Source organism: Triticum urartu, chromosome 2A (genome assembly GCF_056163025.1).
Source record: "Triticum urartu cultivar PI428250 chromosome 2A, HENAU_Tu73, whole genome shotgun sequence".
Lineage (NCBI taxonomy): Eukaryota > Viridiplantae > Streptophyta > Magnoliopsida > Poales > Poaceae > Triticum > Triticum urartu.
Window position 1 is genome coordinate 506,778,537 of NC_141874.1, and position 20,057 is coordinate 506,798,593.

At 46.5% G+C, this 20,057-nt stretch overlaps 2 protein-coding genes across 4 annotated transcripts; one reads left to right on the plus strand and one right to left on the minus strand.

The window, feature by feature from the left end:
• Positions 1 to 831: 831 nt before the first annotated feature.
• LOC125538277 (uncharacterized) lies at positions 832 to 3,582 on the plus strand. Of its 2 annotated transcripts, none has more exons than XM_048701551.2 (8): positions 832 to 1,098; positions 1,204 to 1,293; positions 2,080 to 2,139; positions 2,271 to 2,310; positions 2,400 to 2,493; positions 2,859 to 2,918; positions 2,992 to 3,080; positions 3,227 to 3,582. In XM_048701551.2, exons 1-8 carry the CDS (start codon positions 944 to 946, stop codon positions 3,314 to 3,316), a joined length of 678 nt encoding a protein of 225 aa, XP_048557508.1. In that variant the 5' UTR covers positions 832 to 943; the 3' UTR covers positions 3,317 to 3,582. The 2 variants fall into 2 exon arrangements, with proteins under 2 accessions (XP_048557508.1, XP_048557507.1); XM_048701550.2 differs by having other exon boundaries at positions 833 to 1,098; positions 2,397 to 2,493.
• A 409-nt stretch (positions 3,583 to 3,991) lies between these two features.
• LOC125538276 (uncharacterized) lies at positions 3,992 to 9,201 on the minus strand. Of its 2 annotated transcripts, XR_007296280.2 has the most exons (4): positions 8,837 to 9,201; positions 4,766 to 7,914; positions 4,404 to 4,611; positions 3,992 to 4,310 (listed from the first exon to the last, which is right to left on the minus strand). XR_007296280.2 is itself a non-coding variant. In XM_048701548.2 (3 exons), the coding sequence occupies exons 2-3, from the start codon at positions 7,889 to 7,891 to the stop codon at positions 4,456 to 4,458; spliced, it is 3,282 nt and encodes a 1,093-aa protein (XP_048557505.1). In that variant the 5' UTR covers positions 7,892 to 7,914; positions 8,837 to 9,201; the 3' UTR covers positions 3,992 to 4,455. The 2 variants fall into 2 exon arrangements, 1 of the variants encoding a protein (XP_048557505.1); XM_048701548.2 differs by having other exon boundaries at positions 3,992 to 4,611.
• Positions 9,202 to 20,057: the final 10,856 nt, after the last annotated feature.

The following is a 20,057-nucleotide window of genomic DNA, read 5'->3' on the forward strand; positions in this document are numbered from 1 at the left end:
CAAGAAGGAGAACAAGCGAGATGCGGCCACCAATGCCTTGATCGCAAGCGTGGAAGGCATGATGAATAAGAAAGACTCAACGGAGGAGGAGCGCCGGCGTTTCAAGGCGGAGCAAATGGATGCTTTCATGGAGATCCAAAGGAGGAGGCTTGATCTTGACGCCGAGAAGCAAGCCAAGATGTTCGAGCTCGAGGCGGAGAAGCAAGCCAAGATGCTAGAGATCGAGTCCGCCAACGCCAAGACCAAGGCGAAAGAAGTGGCTCTTGCGAGCATGATGGCTGAGGTGGAGATCATGAACATGGATCTCAACACCGTGTCGCCAAGGAAGAGGTCGTGATTCGAGAAGATGCAGGCCGACATGCTCAAGTTCGACGACGAGTGATCTATGGCGGCGAGGGCCATCTTTTTTGTGTGCCGGCAGGTGCCGGCATGACCACGGGAGCCGCGATGGCGTGGTCGAACTCAAGTCCCACCTTTTTTTGTGTGTTGGCATGTGCGCCGGCCGACTGGGTAGTGCGCCAGCATGAACTGTGGTGATATTTTCTGAAGCCGACATTGTATACCGGCGCCGGTATGATGCGGGCATGAGACATGGCCGCTGGCATGATCAGCCGCGGGCCCTTTTTATTTAAAAGTTGAATGCGGGTATGAAATTTTCCCAACGTGTCGACCCAAATGTAAAATTGGGCAAGCAGCCGACCCAAATGGACAAAAAACGAACAAATACGCCGTCTGCTTGAGTCGGCCTGTTGAAGTTGCTCTAACTCATACATGTTAAGAAGCCCGTGACAACGCATGAACAGTTTAAGTGGCAGTGGACCACCAAAATTTCGCCAGCAGTACATCACTACCCTCTCGCTCCCCTGCCAAATTCGAATTGCGTTGCGCTACGCTTGTCTTTTTTTTTTTTTGAAGTTCGTTGCGCTACGCTTGTCGACTAGCGATGCGGTCTGCGGCGAGTCCCGGCGGCGGAAGGAGGATGTCCCCGGGTGAAGAGGCTCTGCGGTCGTTGAAGAGGCCGCGCCACCCCGTGGATCCCGGCTCCGGCTCGGACTCCGGCTCCAGCTCCGGCTCGGAATCCGACGGCGATTTCGTCAGGTGCCGCGCATCTGATTTCGAGCTTTTCCTCTTCGATTCGGTGGTTCACATTTCTAATTCCTTCTCGGTTTAATTCCGTGATGGCTCCTTTTGTGGCGGGCGCAGTGACTTGAGGCAGATCGCGTGCCTGCTGCGGTTGATCAAGGGTGGGGCCAACAAGGATCGCCAGAAGATGTGCGAGCAGATCATCGCCAGGTGCGGAGAACAATATCCTTTCGGTTGAACCTCTGAATTTACTCTTATCGCGGTAGCGTGCAAAAAAATTGGGATATGCGTATATGCTACCCTGGCGGCTTCTTCTGATGCATTTCGTGCTCGCCGATTTGTTCGGAGAGACTTACAGTTCATGGTCACTGGGAGGGATGTGCAACAAATAAACGTTGCACGTATGCAATCCTGCAATGTGTTCAGTCGGCTGATTATATGTGATTAATGCAGGAACTAGGTTCGTTTGGTGGTACCTGTCAGTTTTTGCATATTATGCGGAGCGATATGCACTGTGAGTGGTGTGAGGAAAATGGGCATATTAATTTGATGGGTTCCCGGATTCATGTTTTGTATGTCATGGCGTGGCTTTGTTCGGGTGAGTTGATTTTCAGAACTACGGCTGGCCTGAACATTTCTATAAACTTTTCAGAACTATTACAAGGACCCTAGTTATTGCACATCTAAGCGACTCAATCAAGCATAAAAAGAAGAAGGAAAAGGAAAAAAAATACCCACACGAATCTCCGCATAAAATTAATGATATAGGACTTAGATGTGCAATACTTATGGCACATCTAGATGTGCTTTTGGAAAATTGTACAAAGAATTATTTGCACAGGCATCGGGGAGAAAAAGCAGCCAAAAATTATAACATGTGGTCTAAAGGGACTCCATTGACTGTACTGTGAAGTTTGAAGCGCATAATGTTGCTGATCATTATTCTTTTACCTTTTCCTTACACCGTTTATTCCTTTACTTTTCTCAACCTGACAGTGTTGCAGCCAATATTCAGACTATGCTTGAAGATACCAAGTCCAAGTTTGAGAAGGAAAGGTAATCCACTTGCTTGTGAACTGTGAAACAATACTTGCATGTACAATTACGCCTGAAACCATTTTTGTCCGACAGAAAACTTGTTCGTTTTTATTTAGAACGCAGTGTAACTGTTATATTTGCATGTGCAGGCAGAACTTGCTGAAAGTATTGTCAGGCACTTCGAAAGAGGTATTCAGTTTAGAGTTCTTTCGGATTGTCGACTAACTTACTGATTTGCCTAAGATTGAATTATGGCATGTGATTTGCACTATTAGCAGTGTGAAAGTTCATTGAACGAAGAGTACACTAAGCTTCAGGACACATATGAAATGTTCTGTGAAGAAAATGATGCACACTTACAAACCTTCAAAGGTATGGCAAATAAGAGCTGGTTGTCATTTTCACAAGTATATCATGTGCTTCTATCCAGATTTATCTAGGATTTTAGGGCGTTGTGCCATGTGATGTCATTTGGTCTAATCAGCCAGTACGTATGAACTGTGATTCTTATCTTTGGAAAAATATATTGAGGAATGAACTATACCTGGTTTTGATGCAAACAGAATCTACATGACACTTGTATTCATGTGTTATTTCTAAATACGCATTGCTTGGCTGCTGCTTGTCAGCGACTCGGGCATTATTTGGATGATGCTCCCATACAAGACGTTCAGATCTTACTGATTCTGCAAAAATATTTGGCTCTTATTTGACTTGTTAAATGTCCTGTTACGCAGACCTATTCTCACAAGTTGAAGTTGAGAAAAAGAAACTGCTTGAGCAGTATCAATATCAGAGTAAGTGACTAGAGGATCCATCATTTCTCTCGGACGGAAATATGCTGTTCTTACACTCAAATCCTTGAAACAGGGGAGGAGACGGCTACATTGTCTGAACTTGGTGACACCTTCTCAGAGAAGATAACAAATGCCAAACCATCACCAAAAAGGATGAAGCAGGTGTGGCAAAATTCACAACTGCTTGCATTTCTTAGACTTCATTTTTAGCTACCCCGTCACGCCTAAAGCTGACTGACCAGCCAATTCTTTTTGTTCCATGGCTTGAAACACCTCTTCCTGCAAAATACTGCATTCTTTTTTCGCAGGATGACAAGTCTTTCATCATCTTCCGCAAGTCGATTGGTTCATATCTCGAGTGCGCATCGGACGATGATTTTGACCTTGATGATGGGTGACGCTGCTTCTCTTCTTGTCCGGCATACTAATCGTTTGAAGCGACACATAGAAAAGGATCTCATTATTTTTCTCTTATTTTCATGTTTTCTCCTTTAACCAACATCTTAGAGCATCTTAAGGACCTCATGTATAGCCTATAGGTGAGAAGGCTTCACAGTTTGTATTAGGTACATTGCCTCGGACTCTTTTTTTACATAGGTACATGCCTCGGACTCGTGAAAAGGAAGTGTATCATAAATTTGTCTGCAATGTTGGATTGGCTTGAGAGGTTGGTGTAAAGCCCCAGATTTAAAACTAGCTTCGACCCAACCTTGTGTTGGATCGGCGAAGGCCATTTACATGTAGCAATTCTTATGTTTTCATCCTCACTTCTCGCAAAACACTAACCAGAGTTTTCAATGGAACACGTGGGTTTATATGGTAGTAGTATGCAATCACTTGAACGCTAACCAGAGTTTTCAACGGAACGCTAGGTATGCAATCAGTTGAACTAGCAAGTTGGGACTATCCCTGCTATGCTGACACATCCAGAGAAAGACAGGAGAATTTTCCAGGATATTTAAGTTACTAATTCAAGCCACGGCCCTACAATACAAAAGGCTCTTATTGAAAATTTTGTAAGGATTGAACTAGCCTAAAATTAGTGCGCCAGGCCTGCAAATTGCAAAACGTGATGAGCTAATACAAAATGAACTTTTTCCTTTTGTGGCAATGAACTTGAAGCACTAAACTCCTCATATGTCTTGGACATCGACACTCAAAAACTGGAAGTGGGCTGCGGCTTGCAACCCTATCTAAAATACCTTTGAAAATCTCCTAAGAAGCCCTTAAAATGGAGATTTGTCGCTGTAACATGATCATAAGGATTATAATACTCCAAATGACGTTGAGCATGAACATAAACTTTACAATGTCAATAAATTGACTACTTCCTGAGGTCAAGTTCCACAGACCCTAGGTCCTCCATGTTCAAGTATGCGACATCGATGCCATCTGTTTCACAAAATAAAACGGTCACAGTCCAACCATCCAACTCTCAGATTCGGAGGTTAGATCACACTTCAACCAGATGGTACAGGCACTTACGAGATTAGTACCAACGCTGTGCAAAAAGAGCACCGTTAATATTCAGCCATTTTCAGAACACATCGTTCCAATTGACGCTATAAATTTTAGATATGTAGTTTGTCATGCCAGACAGAATGACGCTGTCCATGGTCTCCAACATCTTGCGATTGCAGTTCAGATTCTCCTGCTGCTGCTCTGCTAGCGATTTCTCCTCATCTAGTTCATGCTACAAGGTCCGAAAAACAATAAGCGTCAGAGAATGCTTGCATAAATCCACTAATTACTAAGTAATCCACGAATAAAGCACAGAACAGGAACACACATGTGAAAGATGATTGCCATTGAATTTCAGAACTGAGGGTCTACAAAATGGATTTTACCTCAATTAGTGCAAAGTTCTCCACCTCATGTCTCCTGGAGAGTATCTTCGATTTTTTTAGAATCTCATAATCAGGATCTCTGTGGCCCACCCAGCGAAATTTTAACTTACTCCCAGGTCTCCGGGGGCGATCATTGAACATCTCAGCTGTAGCATGCTTCGCCCTAACAGGCCTTGGAATTCCAGAGATCATAAAAGGGAAGTCATGCAGCATACTGACCACAACTTCAGCATCCTTCTCAGTTTCCATCTCTACTAATGCAGATTGAGGAATATTGTAGGGAATGGTGTAGTTCACAACAAAACTAACCTTTCTGATACTACAAAATTGACTCAAAGCTGTTTTTATGACTGCCTCTGTAGCCTGGTGAGACAAGTTGTCAAGGTATACAGTTCGTTTGACCTTCTCCTCGAACTCCTGATACTGTTTTATGGCTTCCAACTCTGCAGTACTCTTACTTTGATTAGCAGCCTGGCCATCAGAAGTGGAAAGCTTCATTACAGATGTATTCTGGCTGGTGCCGGTAGCCTGCACTGCAGAGCTGCGCGGCTTCTTGCGTGGGGTGATTTTCTTAGCTGGGTCAGTTGATCTTTTGCTTGGGGCCTTGTTTCTAGCCACATCAGACAGCTTCTTGGTGGGAATGGTGTGGTTAGCATTTTCAAACACATCAGATTTTATAGCAGTGGTTGACAGGGTCCTGCTTGGGTTGCTCTTAGCCTCTGTAGCCTTGTGAGAGAGGTTGTCAAGATATACAGTTTCCTTCATCTTCTCCTCCAACTCTTGATGCTCCTTTATGACCTCCATGTTTGCAGCACTGGTACTTTGCTCCACAGCCTGGTCAACATAAGCAGAAAGCTTCATTCCAGGGGTCTTCCCGCTGGTACCAGTAGCTTGTACTGAAGAGGTACACAAACTCTTGTGTGGGGCATTTTTGTTAGCTCGATAAGTTGGTCTATTGCTTGGGCCATTGTTTTTAGCCTCACCAGACAGCATCTTGCTGGGAATGGGATGATTAGCTTCTTCAAACACCTCCTTAGACTTCACAGCGGTGATCGTTTGATTCCAGCTTGGGTTGTTACCCTCTTCATCTGCTACTTTATTGTCAGTATTGTAGAGCAGTTTCTTTCTTGGGGAGTTGCTATGTTCCTCCTCACCCTGCTTTCTAGTTGTTGTAAGGCTCTTGCTTGGGCTGTTGTCAATATGATCTTTAGGCAATTCCTGAAGTTGAAGACGAAGCATCATGCTCGAGATGTTGTTCACCTCTTCACACAGTCCATGTTGAGCAGCGTAACTGCTTGGATCACTTCCTTGCTCTTCAGCAGTGACTCTCAGGTTCATGCTCAGGATATTGTCATTTGCCTCATCCGGTAGTTTGTTGCCTGAGGTATCGCTCTCAGACTCAGCGGACCGTGTCTTGCTAAAGGTGTTGCTATTGGCCCCATTACAGTGTCCCACTCTTGGGGAGTGGCTGCTTGCCTCACCATGTGCTGGAGTGGTCATCAGATTCTTGCCTTGGTTGTCAGTAATCAATTTGTTGTCCTCAGGATACTGTTTTATGGAATCCAAATCTGCAGCACTCTTACTTTGATTAACAGCCTGGCCATCAGAAATGGGAAGCTTCATTCCAAATGCATTCTGGCTGGTATCAGTAGTCTGTAATGCAGAGGTGCGTGGCTTCTTGCGTGGGGTTCTTTTCTTAGCTGGATCAGTTGATCTATTGCTTGGGGCCTTGTTTCTTGCCACATCAGAAAGCTTCTTGCTAGGAATGGTGTGGTTAGCATTTTCAAACATCTCACACTCCATAGCAGTGGTTGATAGGGTCCTGCTTGGGTTGCTCTTAACCTCTGTAGCTTGGTGAGAGAGGTTGTCAAGATTGACAAGAAATACAGTTCGCTTGATCTTCTCCTCAAACTCTTGAAACTCCTTTGTGACCTCCGTGTTCGCAGCATTGGTATTTTGCTCCACAGCCTGGCAAACGGAAGCAGAAAGCTTCATTCCCGGGGTGTTCCGGCTGGTACCAGTAGCCTGTACTGAAGAGGTAGGCAGCCTCTTGTGTGGGGAAATTTGTTTGGCTGGATCAGTTGGTGAATTGCTTGGGGAATTGTTTTCAACCTTCTTGGTGGGAATGTGGTGGTGAGCTTCTTCAGCAACATCCTCATACTTCCCAGCGGTGATTGTGAGGTTCCAGCTTCTGTTGTTACCCTCTTCATCTTCTTTGTTGTCAGTATCATATTGCAGTTTCCTTCTTGGGGAGTTGTTATGTTCCTCATCATTCTGCATTCCGGGGGTTATATCGTTCTTGCTTGGGCTGTTGTCTATATGATTTTCAGGTAATTCCTGAAGTGGTAGAGGAAGTATCATGCTCAAGATATTGTTGTTGGCCTCTTCACATGGTCCATGTTCAACAGCATAACAGTTTGCATCGCTTGCTTGCTCTTCATCATCAACTCTTAGGTTCTTGCTCAGGGTGCTGTAAGTTGCCTCATCCGGGTGTTTATGGCCTGAGGTATCGCTCTCAGATTCAGCAGACAGTGTCTTGCTCAGGGTGTTCCTACTGCCCTCATTACACAGTCCCATTCTTGGGGAGTGGCTGCTTGCCTCACCCTGTACTGGAGAAGTTATCAGATTCTTGCCTGGTAGAGGAAGTATCGTGCTTAAGATATTGTTGTTGGCCTCTTCATACGGTCCCTGTTTAGCCGCATAACAGTTTGCATCACTTCCTTGCTCTTTATCATCGACTTTTAGGTTCTTGCTCAGGGTGCTGTAAGTTGCCTCATCTGGTTGTTTGTTGCCTGAGGTATCACTCTCAGGTTTAGCAGACAGTGTCTTGCTCAGGGTGTTGCTACTGCCCTCATTACACAGTCCCATTCTTGGGGAATGGCTGCTTGCCTCACCCAGTACTGGAGCAGTTATCAGATTCTTTCCTGGGCTGTCGGTACTCATTTCAGGTACTTCCTTACTTCCGGTTTTGTTAATCCTAGGTACTTTCTTGCTCAGGGTGAGGGAGGCGTCAGGCAACTTCTTCCTCGGTGGTAAACGTATACGTATGATGTTCCATGGACGGTCTCCCTTCCTGTCATCAGTTTCGTTGCTGATTTCAGCAGCCTGGTTTTCTGAGGCAGACATTCCCTTAGACACACAAGAAACTCCTGCAGGTTGTGAATAAAATGGCGTGATGAGAATGAACAAGAAAAGTGCTTATAACATCATATGCTGACCATTCGAAATAGAAATCCATTCGAGAGAAAAAATATCACATGCTGAATTAATAAGGTCCCAGTTGGTTCATCAATTTTAGCACAATGTCAGACTTAATTCACGCTACAATGTAACTGGCCTAACATAGTAACATAGATGTAGCCCTGGCTTGCAAACGCACTGCATTAAAACGTCCATGCTAGATGCTAGCCATAGACCAAATCCGAGATGCTTCCAACAGTGTCCCTAAAGCAATTTGGTGACCTGATACATGTTATGCAGAGACAGAAATGCGGATTCACCATTTCACAGAAAATGGTGACACGAGCTGCGGCTATATATATACACAATAAATACAAAATAATGCATATAAAATAATATATTTTCAAGTATATGTTTATGCTAAACGAAGATACTATAAGCCAGAAACATAGAAATTGGTCCTTAAACAATCTAGAAGGAGAGGAGAATCAACTGAACAGGGTATGGTGGGCAAACCCCGGGCCAGAAACTAAGTGCTTATAAGTTATAACTATCCAAAAAATATCTCTTGTGAAAGCATAGAAACATATGGCCCGGTTGCACAATAAATGTAGAAGTTAAACTCAATGTTTAACGATCGAATAAGTTAGACGAAAACTACAAGAGTTAATACAGGGATATAAAAGAGTACAAAATCGATGGTTTGCTTCATCTGCTCGTCCCACAACATCAAGTGAGATAGTTAATCACTGAACCAACACCTTCAAGACATCAAAACATGGTAACATTTCTTCATATTCTGTTCTAAACATGAAACTGGTGATAAAAATGCGTCAGTTTGAGGATTCAATTCTGCGCATATATACAAAAGAAAAAAAATAGAAATTATACCTAATACTACACACGTACAGACAGCCGCACGCCTGCGCTTGCAAGGGGGCGACCAGCAGCTTCGCTCGGTGGCGCACCAACGGAGGGGGGAGGGGGGGGGGGGGGGGGGGAGGAGCTGGCGGTCCGGCGCGGATGTGGGGAGGGGAACGACGCGTAACAGCCGGTAGCGCGAAGGGGGAAACCGAGGAGGAGCCCGACGGCGATCGTCTGAATCAGGGCCGGAAGCCGAGCAGTCAATAGCCGGGGGCGGGAGTGGTGGGGGCGCGCGCAGCACGACGAGGCAGCGCAGGCGGCGGCCGGCCTGGGCGCAGACGCGCAGCGCGGCGGCACGGTAGCGAGCAGTTTGCTTCGCAACAAAGCGAAGAGGAATGCAGAACAAGGAGAGAAGAGGCGACGCGTGGTGCGTGCGTGCGCCTGGGCCGTGCTGTCTGCCTTCGCCGGGCTGATTCTAAAGCCCGTAAACATAGGGTCCAGAAAATATATCGAGGCCCCGGGCCACGGCCCTATGTGCCAAGGCCCAGCTCTGCCCCATCATCAGGAGAGCAACTAGTTAACGAGCTTTTAGATACGCACTTTGAATGTAGAGGCACATAGCCTCGCTAAATACGTGTTTAATCTTTCTATTGGCCGTCATGTTTGGCTGCTACAACCTTCAGGCCTAAGATGTATTCCTCAGAACATTCTTGAGCAATAAAGCATGTGTTTAGACTAAAAAAAAAAGTTAACGAGTGCTTCTCCGGAAGCCTCGCAACGATCAGCGTCATTTGACACGCTCTCAGCTATTCTTCACGTGTTGCGCTCTGGACGATTCCTCTGGATTTTTTTCGCACGTGTTTTCGGCTTTTTAAATGGTTTTTTCGGATTATTTCGACGTTTCGGTTTTCCATCGGTCTTTCTTAGCTTTTGGATAAAAAATCAAACTTTTTTTTTTGCAAAAAACATGTTTTTTGACGAGAATCACGGTTTTGCTTCCGCGAGAGGCACAATTTTGCCTTCGCGAGAGTCATGATCATGCCCTCTGTTGGAAAAGGCAGTGCCTAGGAGGCGCTTAGGCACGCCTAGGCGCTAGGCAATGGCCAAACGCCTCGCCTAGGGCATAAATGGAGGTCTAGGCGTGCTTCCGCGAGAGGCACAATTTTGCCTTCGCGAGAGTCATGGTCATGCCCTCTGTTGGAAAAGGCAGTGCCTAGGAGGCGCTTAGGCACGCCTAGGCGCTAGGCAATGGCCAAACGCCTCGCCTAGGGCATAAATGGAGATCTAGGCAGGGAAAGTAAGGAATTACCTACCCAAGCAAGAAATCATGCCACATACTGCACATATATGCCAAGCAAGTTATATTCTAGTGGGAGTAGCCAGTAATTACCTTATTCATATGCCCTAAATTAATATCAACACCCATATAAAAGTCACAAATACACTTCGAGTAAAAACTATATTACCGCCTAGGCCGCGCCTAGGGCGCTTAGGCACCGCCTAGGCACTAGGCAAAGGCCAACCGCCCCGCTTACGCCTACCGCTTTTTCCAACCTTGGTCATGCCTCTTGGAAACAAAAAAATGTGTTTTTTTGCCTTTTTTTTCCTTTCGCGAGAGGCATGGTTTTGCTTCCACGAGAGGCATGGTCGAAAGCTAATTTTTTTAAATAATACATTTTTTATTAATTTTCATAAAATATTACTCTGAATACAACATTTTATAAAATAATACACCGTCGGCCCGCTGCTGGCCGACTGGGCCTAGTTAGCCCACAACAGGTCGATTGGGCCTAGTCAGCCAATACCTGGTCGACAGCTGGTCCATCTGCCACGTGCCGGCCGCCTATTCGCCAGGCCACGTAGCGAGGGGGCGTGAGGAGGGCTATCGGCGCGGTCTGTCACGGGGCACCCCTGTCGACCCGCTTTAGACCGATCGGTCAGCTGCAGGCCGACAGGGTGCGGGCCCCACCGCGGTTGGCTCCTTCTCCTATCTCCTTTCTCCTTCCTTTCTCCACGCTCTGTTCTTTCTTTCTCCTCTTTCTTGCAAGAAATGCCTTCAATTTCTACACCAAAATGAGCCGGCTTCTTTTGCGGATCTAGGACCGTGAATGGGTTCTACGTAGTTAGGGAGCCAAGGGAGACCTCGATCTACTGATGGGTTAGCTCGTGGTGGTCGTGGTGAGCATTTTGTTGAAGCTTTTTTAGCACATTGCTGGAGGTTGTGGCGGTGGTGGAGGTGGTGGTGGTGAAGTGGGGCAGTGTGGTGGAGAGGTGAAGCTCCGGCAGTTTGGTAGAGTTTCCGGCTCCGGTCCCGGTGATTGAAGGCCACTGTTCGTCATTCGCTCGCATGCTTCAAGGGTATATCTCAACACTCATTTTATTTTTCGCAATTGCTCTTGTAGTATTCGATAATATGTTTTGATGTGAAATAAATTAGGTGCGTGATTATTGTTATTTTCTCCGGTAGTATCGGTAAATATATTTAGATGTCAACTATTTAGTTGTGCGAAAATTTGAAGTTGCTCCGGCAATATTCCATACTATATGTGGATGTCAAAAATTTAGGTGTGTCAGTATTTGGAGTTGCTCCGGTAATATCCGTAATATATGTAGATGTCAAATATTTAAATATGTCAATATGTGTAGTTGCTCCGGCAAATTTTCGTACTATATTTGTAGGTATGTGAATATTTTTAGTTGCTCCGTTAATATTCCGTAATATATATACATGTCAAATATTTAGTAGTGCGGATATTTTAAGTTGTTGCTTAATACTTGTCTGTCGACTGTTGTTGTTGAAAAAAATTAGGTCAGTCGAGATGTTTCATGTAGTGAAGTTCATATTTTACTACGGTCCTGGCACTGTCCAAACAACAGAGATGGGAGCTGATCTGAGTGAATTTACTCACATAGAGGTGCCAATGAACGCATCTCAAACATGGTCTGTCAGCCAGTTAAAAGAATGGATTACAACAAGTTTAGGGCTTGATACTGAAACACACACTGTCGGTGTTCATGCATTGTGGATACGGTCAAGTTCAATAATTTACTTTTATTTGAGGCCAATAGAGCGAGACTCCGAGTGGGTGCGGTGGTTACAAGGTTGTGAACGCAGGGGATGCAATCTTGTTGTCTTAGTGCTTCCTGTCGTGAAGGAGGTCACTGCACATGAAGGCGAGGGTGGCTACGATCCTAGGCAGAGCAGTGGAGGGAGGCAGTTATCTATGTCAAATGCTGGAGATGATGGTTACGAACCAGGACAGAGCAGTCAGGTAGAAGGAGGAAATGATGATGGTTACGAAATAGCGCAGAGTAGTCAGGTAGAAGGAGGAAATGCCGATGGTGATTAAAGTGGCGAGGTGGACGCTGATGAGGTAGACGGGCACATGCAGGACCAGATGGAAGAAGACAATGATGTTGATAGGGGTCATGCCGATGATTCTGACGAGTCGGATGAAGAAGAAAATGTAGAGGAGGTCCCGAATCCTACATCATGGAATCATGACTTCTCATCTGCAATGATCATGAAAGATGGACATGATTTTGCCTGACAATATCACCAGAACAATATTGTGACGGGTGCTATGTATCCCAACAAGCTAGCTCTGAAGGATGTAATAACAAACTGGGCAATGTCCACGCAAAGGGTTTTCACAGCTCAGGTGTCAAGTCAGAAATTCCTGACAATGGTATGCAAGAACACAGATTGTCCTGCCAGGGTGCATGGCTATCTCCCTAAGTATGGCACAAGTTGGGTGATCAGTGACTTAGTTAATCACACTTGTCTTATTCCCTGCATCCCTTAAGATCATGCCAACCTTTCATCGACGCTTATTGTTCGGTTGTTTTACAATGATATGGTGGAGGGCAAAGCTGTGGAAGTGAAGGCAATCCAAACAAAAGTCTTTGCCAGGTTCAAGTACAGAATTTCTTATGGCAAGGCTTGGAGGGCTAAGCATACGACGCTTGAGAGGAGATTTGGTTCTTATTTTGATGCATATGACTCTGTTGTCCAGCTCCTCCACACACTGCAGTAGCAGAATCCAGGCACCTATGTTGATATCCAAGACCTCTTCATGCCAGAGTAGCCAACATATGAGGGTGCTGCATCGTCTCTTCTTCTCTTTCGGTGTGTGCATCAAAGCTTTCAGGCATTGTCGTCCGGTGATATGTGTAGATGGTACTTTTCTCACTGGCAAGTACAAGGGTTAGATCCTAACAACCATAGGTTAAGATGGCCAAAATCAAGTTGTCCCACTCGCATTTGCTTTTGTGGAGAGTGAGAACATTGGAAGTTGGACATGGTTCTTCAGGCAGTTGAGAATATCAGTTGTGAAGGAGAAGCCCAACGTGTGCATCCTTCATGACAGGCATGCAGGTATACTCAGTGCAATAAGGACACTGACAAACCCATGCCCCGAGGAACAAACTCCATGGCAGGACTTGCAGAGCCGTTGGTGCATGCGCCATATGGGGCTAATTTCTTCTCGCAGTTCAGAAATAAGAACCTGATGAATCTGTTCAAAAAACTGTGCAATCAGAACCAGTTATGGAAGTACAATTTGATACGTGACAGATTTAATGTGTGCATGCAAAGACACATTAGGGACAGGAAAGCTGCAAGAGTTGCAGCGGTGAGGGCACATATGTTGAAGCAGTAGCTGCACAGTTAGCAACAGGAACAACGGCCGTGGAGGAGGAGCCTGTTGGTCTATGTGACTTGCCAGGCTTTGACCCACCTGGTACTAGGAGAAGGCTCAGGAGGTCGATTAAAACCTTCCAGCAGTGGATAGAGCATGAGCCTCTGGAGAGGTGGTCTTTGCTACATGACACACATGGAGCAAGGTATGGTGTCATGACAACCAACCTCGCGGAAAACATACAACTTTGTCCTCAGAGGAAACCGGGCATTGCCACTTACAACCGTCGTTGAGGGTATTTTCTATGGCATCGTGAAGTATTTCAGAGATAGACGTCAAAAAGCAGAGCAACATATCTTGAACAACCCGAATACACGTTACTGTGAAAGAGTCATGAAGTACATGGACAACAAGATGCAAAAAGCTATGTCACACACTGTAGTTGCCATCGGTAATCAAGAAAGAAGGTTTGAGGTCCGCTTAGTCAACAACAAATTCGGATGTGCAAATGAGTTGAGGACGCATGAGGTGAAAATTGGAAATGAAGCCCGGCCAACATGTGAGTGCACATGCAACAAACCGAAATTGCTTCACCTACCTTGCTCACATGTACTTGCTGCTTGCGGGCAGCTTGGAATGGACGCAATATCGTTTGTGTCTCCATTTTTTTTCTGAAAGAGTCTGTCCTCAATACCTGTACAGGTGAGCTGATGGTTTTTGATCAATGGGTAACTTCAACAACGCGAACCCCGCTGAAAGGCGTTACATTCCAAACCCAGAGCATATGCGTACAAGTAGAGGGAGACGGCAGTGTCAGCGCATCCGGAATGATATGGGTGAATCTGAAGCAGGAGGTCCGACTAGGAAATGCATTCTATGCAATGAATTTGGCCATAGGGACACTAATTGTCCCACTTTCGTCACTGCCAGTGGTACTGGGCGTGGACGAGGCAACCGGGGACGAAGAGGAGGTAGAGGAGTAAGAGGGAGAGGAAGAAGCTAATTAGTTGTACTATGTTCCAAATTTGTATGGCACCATCTTCTGAATTTGTATTAAGTGTGGCACTATGTTCTGAATTTGTATTAAGTGTGGCACTATGTTCTGAATTTGTGTTAAGTGTGGCACTATGTTCTGATTTTTTATTAAGTGTGGCACTATGTTATGAATTTGTATTAAGTGTGGCAACTATGTTTGAATTTTGTATTAAGTGTGCCACTATGTTCTACATTTGCATTAAGTGTGGCAACTATGTTTGTAATTGGTATGTGCAGGAATGGCGGGAATGTGGTTGCTGAATGGGGACATTGATAGGGGTCATCGTGTTGCCCTTTGGTATGACCGCAAGCTTGAGCCTCTGGTCACTCGCACCCCTAAGGAGAACTAAATGATACACCCAATGTGGGTTTAGCGGTAAGTGCTTTATTTATTTGCACACTGACATGCATATTAATGGGAGACACTAACTGAAATGTTCTGTCATGAAAGTTGAAATGGGCCGGACTTTTACCTTTCGCACGTCTGGTTGAGTCTATCCCGGGCTGCAAATGCCTCGCCATCGACTCCTCCTTATTGAGCTTCTTAGTGGATCGTTGGAGGCCAGAGACCCACACGTTTCACTTCCGATGGGGAGAGATGGCTCCTACTCTATAGGATGTGTCGCTTTTGCTGGGACTATCGTTGGCAGGTCATACCATAGGACCGTTGGACGCACTGGCTGGTTGGGAGCTAGTGATGGAAATATGCCCTAGAGGCAATAATAAAATGGTTATTATTATATTTCCTTAATCATGATAAAGGTTTATTATTCATGCTATAATTGTATTGACCGGAAACTTAAATACATGTGTGGATACATGAACAAATACCGTGTCCCTAGTGAGCCTCTACTAGACTAGCTCGTTGATCAAAGATGGTTAAGGTTTCCTAACCATATACATGAGTTATCATTTGATAATGGGATCACATCATTTGGAGAATGATGTGATGGACAAGACCCATCCGTTAGCTTAGCATGTTGATCATTCAGTTTTATTCCTATTGCTTTCTTCATGTCAAATACATATTCCTTTGACTATGAGATTATGCAACTCCCAGATACGAGAAGAATGCCTTGTGTGCTATCAAACGTGACAACGCAACTGGGTGATTATAAAGATGCTCTACAGGTATCTCTGAAGGTGTTTGTTGAGTTGGCATATATCGATATTAGGATTTGTCACTCTGAGTATTGAAGAGGTATCTTTGGGCCCTCTCAGTAATACACATCATAAGAAGCGTTACAAGCAAAGTGACTAATGAGTTAGTTGCAGGATGATGTATTACGAAATGAGTAAAGATACTTGCCGGTAATGAGATTGAACTAGGTATGAAGATACCGATGATTGAATCTCGGGCAAGTAACATACCGACGGACAAAGGGAATAACGTATGTTATCATAATGGTTCGACTGATAAAGATCTTCGTAGAATATGTAGGAGCCAATATGAGCATCCAGGTTCCGCTATTGGTTATTGGCCGGAGAGGTGTCTCAGTCATGTGTACATAGTTCTCGAACCCGTAGGGTCCGCACGCTTAACTTCGATGACTATATTGTATTATATGAGTTATGTGATTTGGTGACCAAATGTTGTTCGGAGTCCCGGATGAGATCACGGACATGACGAGGAGTCTGGAAATGGCCGAGAGGTAAAGATTGATATATAGGACGATAGTATTCGGACACCGAAAGTCTTCCGGAGGGTACCAGGTACATATCGGGTCACCGGAAGGGGTTCCGGGCACCCTCGGCAAAACATATGGGTCTTATGGGCTAAACACACCAGCCACAGGGGGCTGGTGCACCCCACATATGGGTCGGCCATGGTTGGAGAAGGAAAGGGGAAGGGAGAAAGGCAAGTGTGGATTAGGATTCCCACTTCCTTATCTCCCCCTCCCTCTTTCCTTCTCTCTTTGTCAAATATGGCAGGGGGCGCAAGGCAAGGAAGCCCCAAGGGGGCCGGCGGCCAGCCCTTGGGCGCCTCCTGGCCTCTCCCCTCCCCCTGCCACCAATATATATGTGGGGAGGGGGCGCCTAGAACACACAACATCAATTGTTAGCCGTGTGCGGCGCCCCCTCCACACTTTACAACCCCGGTTATATTCTCGCGGTGCTTGTCGGTGTCAAAACCGACAGATCTCGGGTAGGGGGTCCCAAACTGTGCGTCTAAGGATCTAAGGTAACAGGAGGCATGGGAAATGATGTTTACTCAGGTTCGGGCCCTCTTGATGGAGGTAAAACCCTACGTCCTGCTTGATTGACTTTGATGAGTATAGGGGTTACAAGAGTTGATCTACCACGAGATCGTAATGGCTAAAACCTAGATGTCTAGCCTGTATGATTATGATTGCCCCTACGGACTAAACCCTCTGGTTTATATAGACATCGGAGGGGGCTAGGGTTGTACAGAGTCGGTTTATAGAGAAAGGAATCTTCATATCCGAAAACCAAGCTTGCCATCCACGCAAAGGTGAGTCCCATCCGGACACGGGGGAAGGCCTTCTATCTTGTATCTTCTTGGCCCATTAGTCCGGCCCATATCACATAGCCCGGACACCCGGGGACCCCCTAATCTAGGACTCCATCAGTAGCCCCTGAACCAGGCTTCAATGACGATGTGTCCGGCGCGCAGATTGTCTTCGGCATTGCAAGGCGGGTTCCTCCTCCGAATACTCCAAAGCAGTTGGTCAAAAGAACTATGTTCGGCTTTGTATAATAGTCACAACCCTTATTATTATTATTTTGAACCATTTTTTTGCCTCCCGTTTCGTATTTCGAGGTGCGGTCCTCATTGACACGTCTTGTCAAAATAAAGATCGTGTCCCCTTATTATCGGATTCTTAGCAATACGGGTTTGGGTAATCCAACTGTGCCGTAAGCATGACCCCTTGGGAATAGGCGAGTTTTAAGGCTCGTGGGGAGGCACTTGATATTCACTGCCTTTATAAGGAGATAAAGACTCATCTTTTTACCCCACGCCTTCTTCCTCCTCAGCCCATCCGCCATTGAGTTCCAGCACCCGAGTTCAATTCCTTTCGCCCCCAACAAACACTCCAGCCATGTCCGGATCTGGTGGTCAGGGCAAGTGGATGGCCTCCTCCGTCATAGAGGAGAACATCCATGAGCTCCGAGAAGCATGGTATTTAGCCAAGGAAATCTCCCACCGGTTTCCGGCTAAGAAGCAGATCATCCCTACTCCGGATCCACATGAGAGAGTAGTATTTATTCCTCATTTCCTTCGCGGATTAGGGTTTCCCCTCCATCCTTTCGTCCGCGGCCTTATGTTTTACTACTGGCTAGATTTCCATGATCTAGCCCCGAATTCCTTTCTCAACATTTCAGCGCTCATTGTCGTGTGTGAGGCATTCCTCCGCATCCCTCCCCACTTCGGCCTATGGCTCAAGGTCTTCAATGTGAAGCCAAAAGTGGTGGACAGTCAACATGCAGAGTGCGGCGACGCCATGGTGAGCAAGCTTCCCAATGTCAGTTGGCCCAAAGGCACCTTCATGAAGGGGTGGCAGCAGGGGTGGTTCTACGTCACGGAACCCCATGACTCCACATGGGCCGCTCCTCCCGAGTTCAAGTCCGGGCCTCCACTACGGTTGACATCCTGTCTCAACAAGGGCCTGGACTAGGCATCATCCAACGAGGTGACAATGTCGTAGAAGCGCATCAAGAGTATGGTAGACAAGAATACCAACCTTGCCAGTGTGATCCAGGTAATGCTCTTTTGCCGGATTCTCCCCTGCCAAGGCCGAACTCAGCACATGTGGGAGTTCGACCCGGCCGGTCCTCGGACCCTACAGCGGTTCTTCGGCACGAAGACATGTGGAAGCTCCTATTCAAGACCCAAAAGACGTGGCCGAACACGCCCGATGACCTCGGCCTCGACTGTACTCATGCAGCATCTCCCATAAGTTTTCATGATAACTTTACTATTTGTAAATCCAAGGGGCATACTAAGCTTTCCATTCTTCCCACAGGACTGGACGAAGAAGGCGGAGCGGATTCACTGTCGGGCTCCACTACCCGAAGACCCATCCATCCCTCTATTAGCGAGGATGCTGGTTCCGGCGCCATATCAGGCGCCGGAAAAGAAGACCAAGAAGAAGGGCAAGGAGGCCAAAAGTGGCCTCCGCCGTAAAGGTGCTTCGGACGTAGTGTCCGAAGGCACCGAGACTCACTCCTCTGTTGGGGAACGTAGTAATTTCAAATTTTTCCTACGCACACGCAAGATCATGGTGATGCATAGCAATGAGAGGGGAAGAGTGTTGTCCACGTACCCTCGTAGACCGTAAGCGGAAGCGTTATGACAACGCAGTTGATGTAGTCGTACGTCTTCATGATCGACCGATCCTAGCACCAAAAGTATGGCACCTCCGCGATCTGCACACGTTCAGCTCGGTGACGTCCCACGAACTCATGATCTAGCAGAGTGTCGAGGGAGAGCTTCATCAACACGACGGTGTGATGATGGTGATGATGATGCTACCGGAACAGGGCTTTGCCTAAGCACCGCTACGATATGACCGAGGTGGATTATGGTGGAGGAGGGCACCGCACACGGCTGGAAACAATCAACTTGTGTGTCCTAGGGCGCCCCCTTCCCCCGTATATAAAGGAGCAAGGGGGGAGGCCGGCCGGCCTTTGGGGCACGCCAGGAGAGGAGGACTTCTCCTCCTAGTAGGAGTAGGACTCCCCTTTCTTACTCCTACTAGGAGGGGGAAAGGAAGGAGGGGAGGGAGAAGGAAAGGGGGGCGCTGCCCCCCTTCCCTAGTCCAATTCGGACCAGAGGGGGAGGGGGCGCGCGTCCTGCCCTAGCCGGCCCTCTCTCTCCACTAAGGCCCATGTGGCCCATTAGTTCTCCGGGGGGGGGGGTGTTCCGGTAACCCTCCGGTACTCCGGTTTTCTCCGAAATCACCCGGAACACTTCCGGTGTCCGAATATAGCCGTCCAATATATCAATCTTTATGTCTCGACCATTTCGAGACTCCTCATCATGTCCGTGATCACATCCGGAACTCCAAACTACCTTCGGTACATCAAAACACATAAACTCATAATATCGATCGTCACCGAATGTTAAGCGTGCAGACCCTACGGGTTCGAGAACTATGTAGACATGACCGAGACATGTCTCTGGTCAATAACCAAGAGCGGATCCTGGATGTTCATATTGGATCCCACATATTCTACGAAGATCTTTATCAGTCAAACCGCATAACGATATACGTTGTTCCCTTTGTCATCGGTATGCTACTTGCCCGAGATTCGATCGTCGGTATCTCAATACCTAGTTCAATCTCGTTACCGGCAAGTCTCTTTACTCGTTCTGTAATGTTACATCCCGTAACTAACTCATTAGCTACATTTCTTGCAAGGCTTATAGTGATGTACATTACCGAGAGGGCCCAGAGATACCTCTCTGACAATCGGAGTGACAAATCCTAATCTCGATATATGCCAACTCAACAAACACCATCGGAGACACCTGTAGAGCACCTTTATAATCACCCAGTTACGTTGTGAAATTTGGTAGCACAAAAAGTGTTCCTCCGGTATTCGGGAGT

Coding starts and splice junctions, on each gene's coding strand:
- LOC125538277 (XM_048701550.2), top strand. CDS start 944: ATGCGGTCTGCGGCGAGTCCCGGCGGCGGAAGGAGGATGTCCCCGGGT. Junction 1,099..1,203: donor TCCGACGGCGATTTCGTCAG/GTGCCGCGCATC, acceptor TGGCGGGCGCAG/TGACTTGAGGCAGATCGCGT. Junction 2,919..2,991: donor TGAGCAGTATCAATATCAGA/GTAAGTGACTAG, acceptor TCCTTGAAACAG/GGGAGGAGACGGCTACATTG.
- LOC125538276 (XM_048701548.2), bottom strand. CDS start 7,891: ATGTCTGCCTCAGAAAACCAGGCTGCTGAAATCAGCAACGAAACTGAT. Junction 4,612..4,765: donor AGAACTTTGCACTAATTGAG/GTAAAATCCATT, acceptor CGGACCTTGTAG/CATGAACTAGATGAGGAGAA.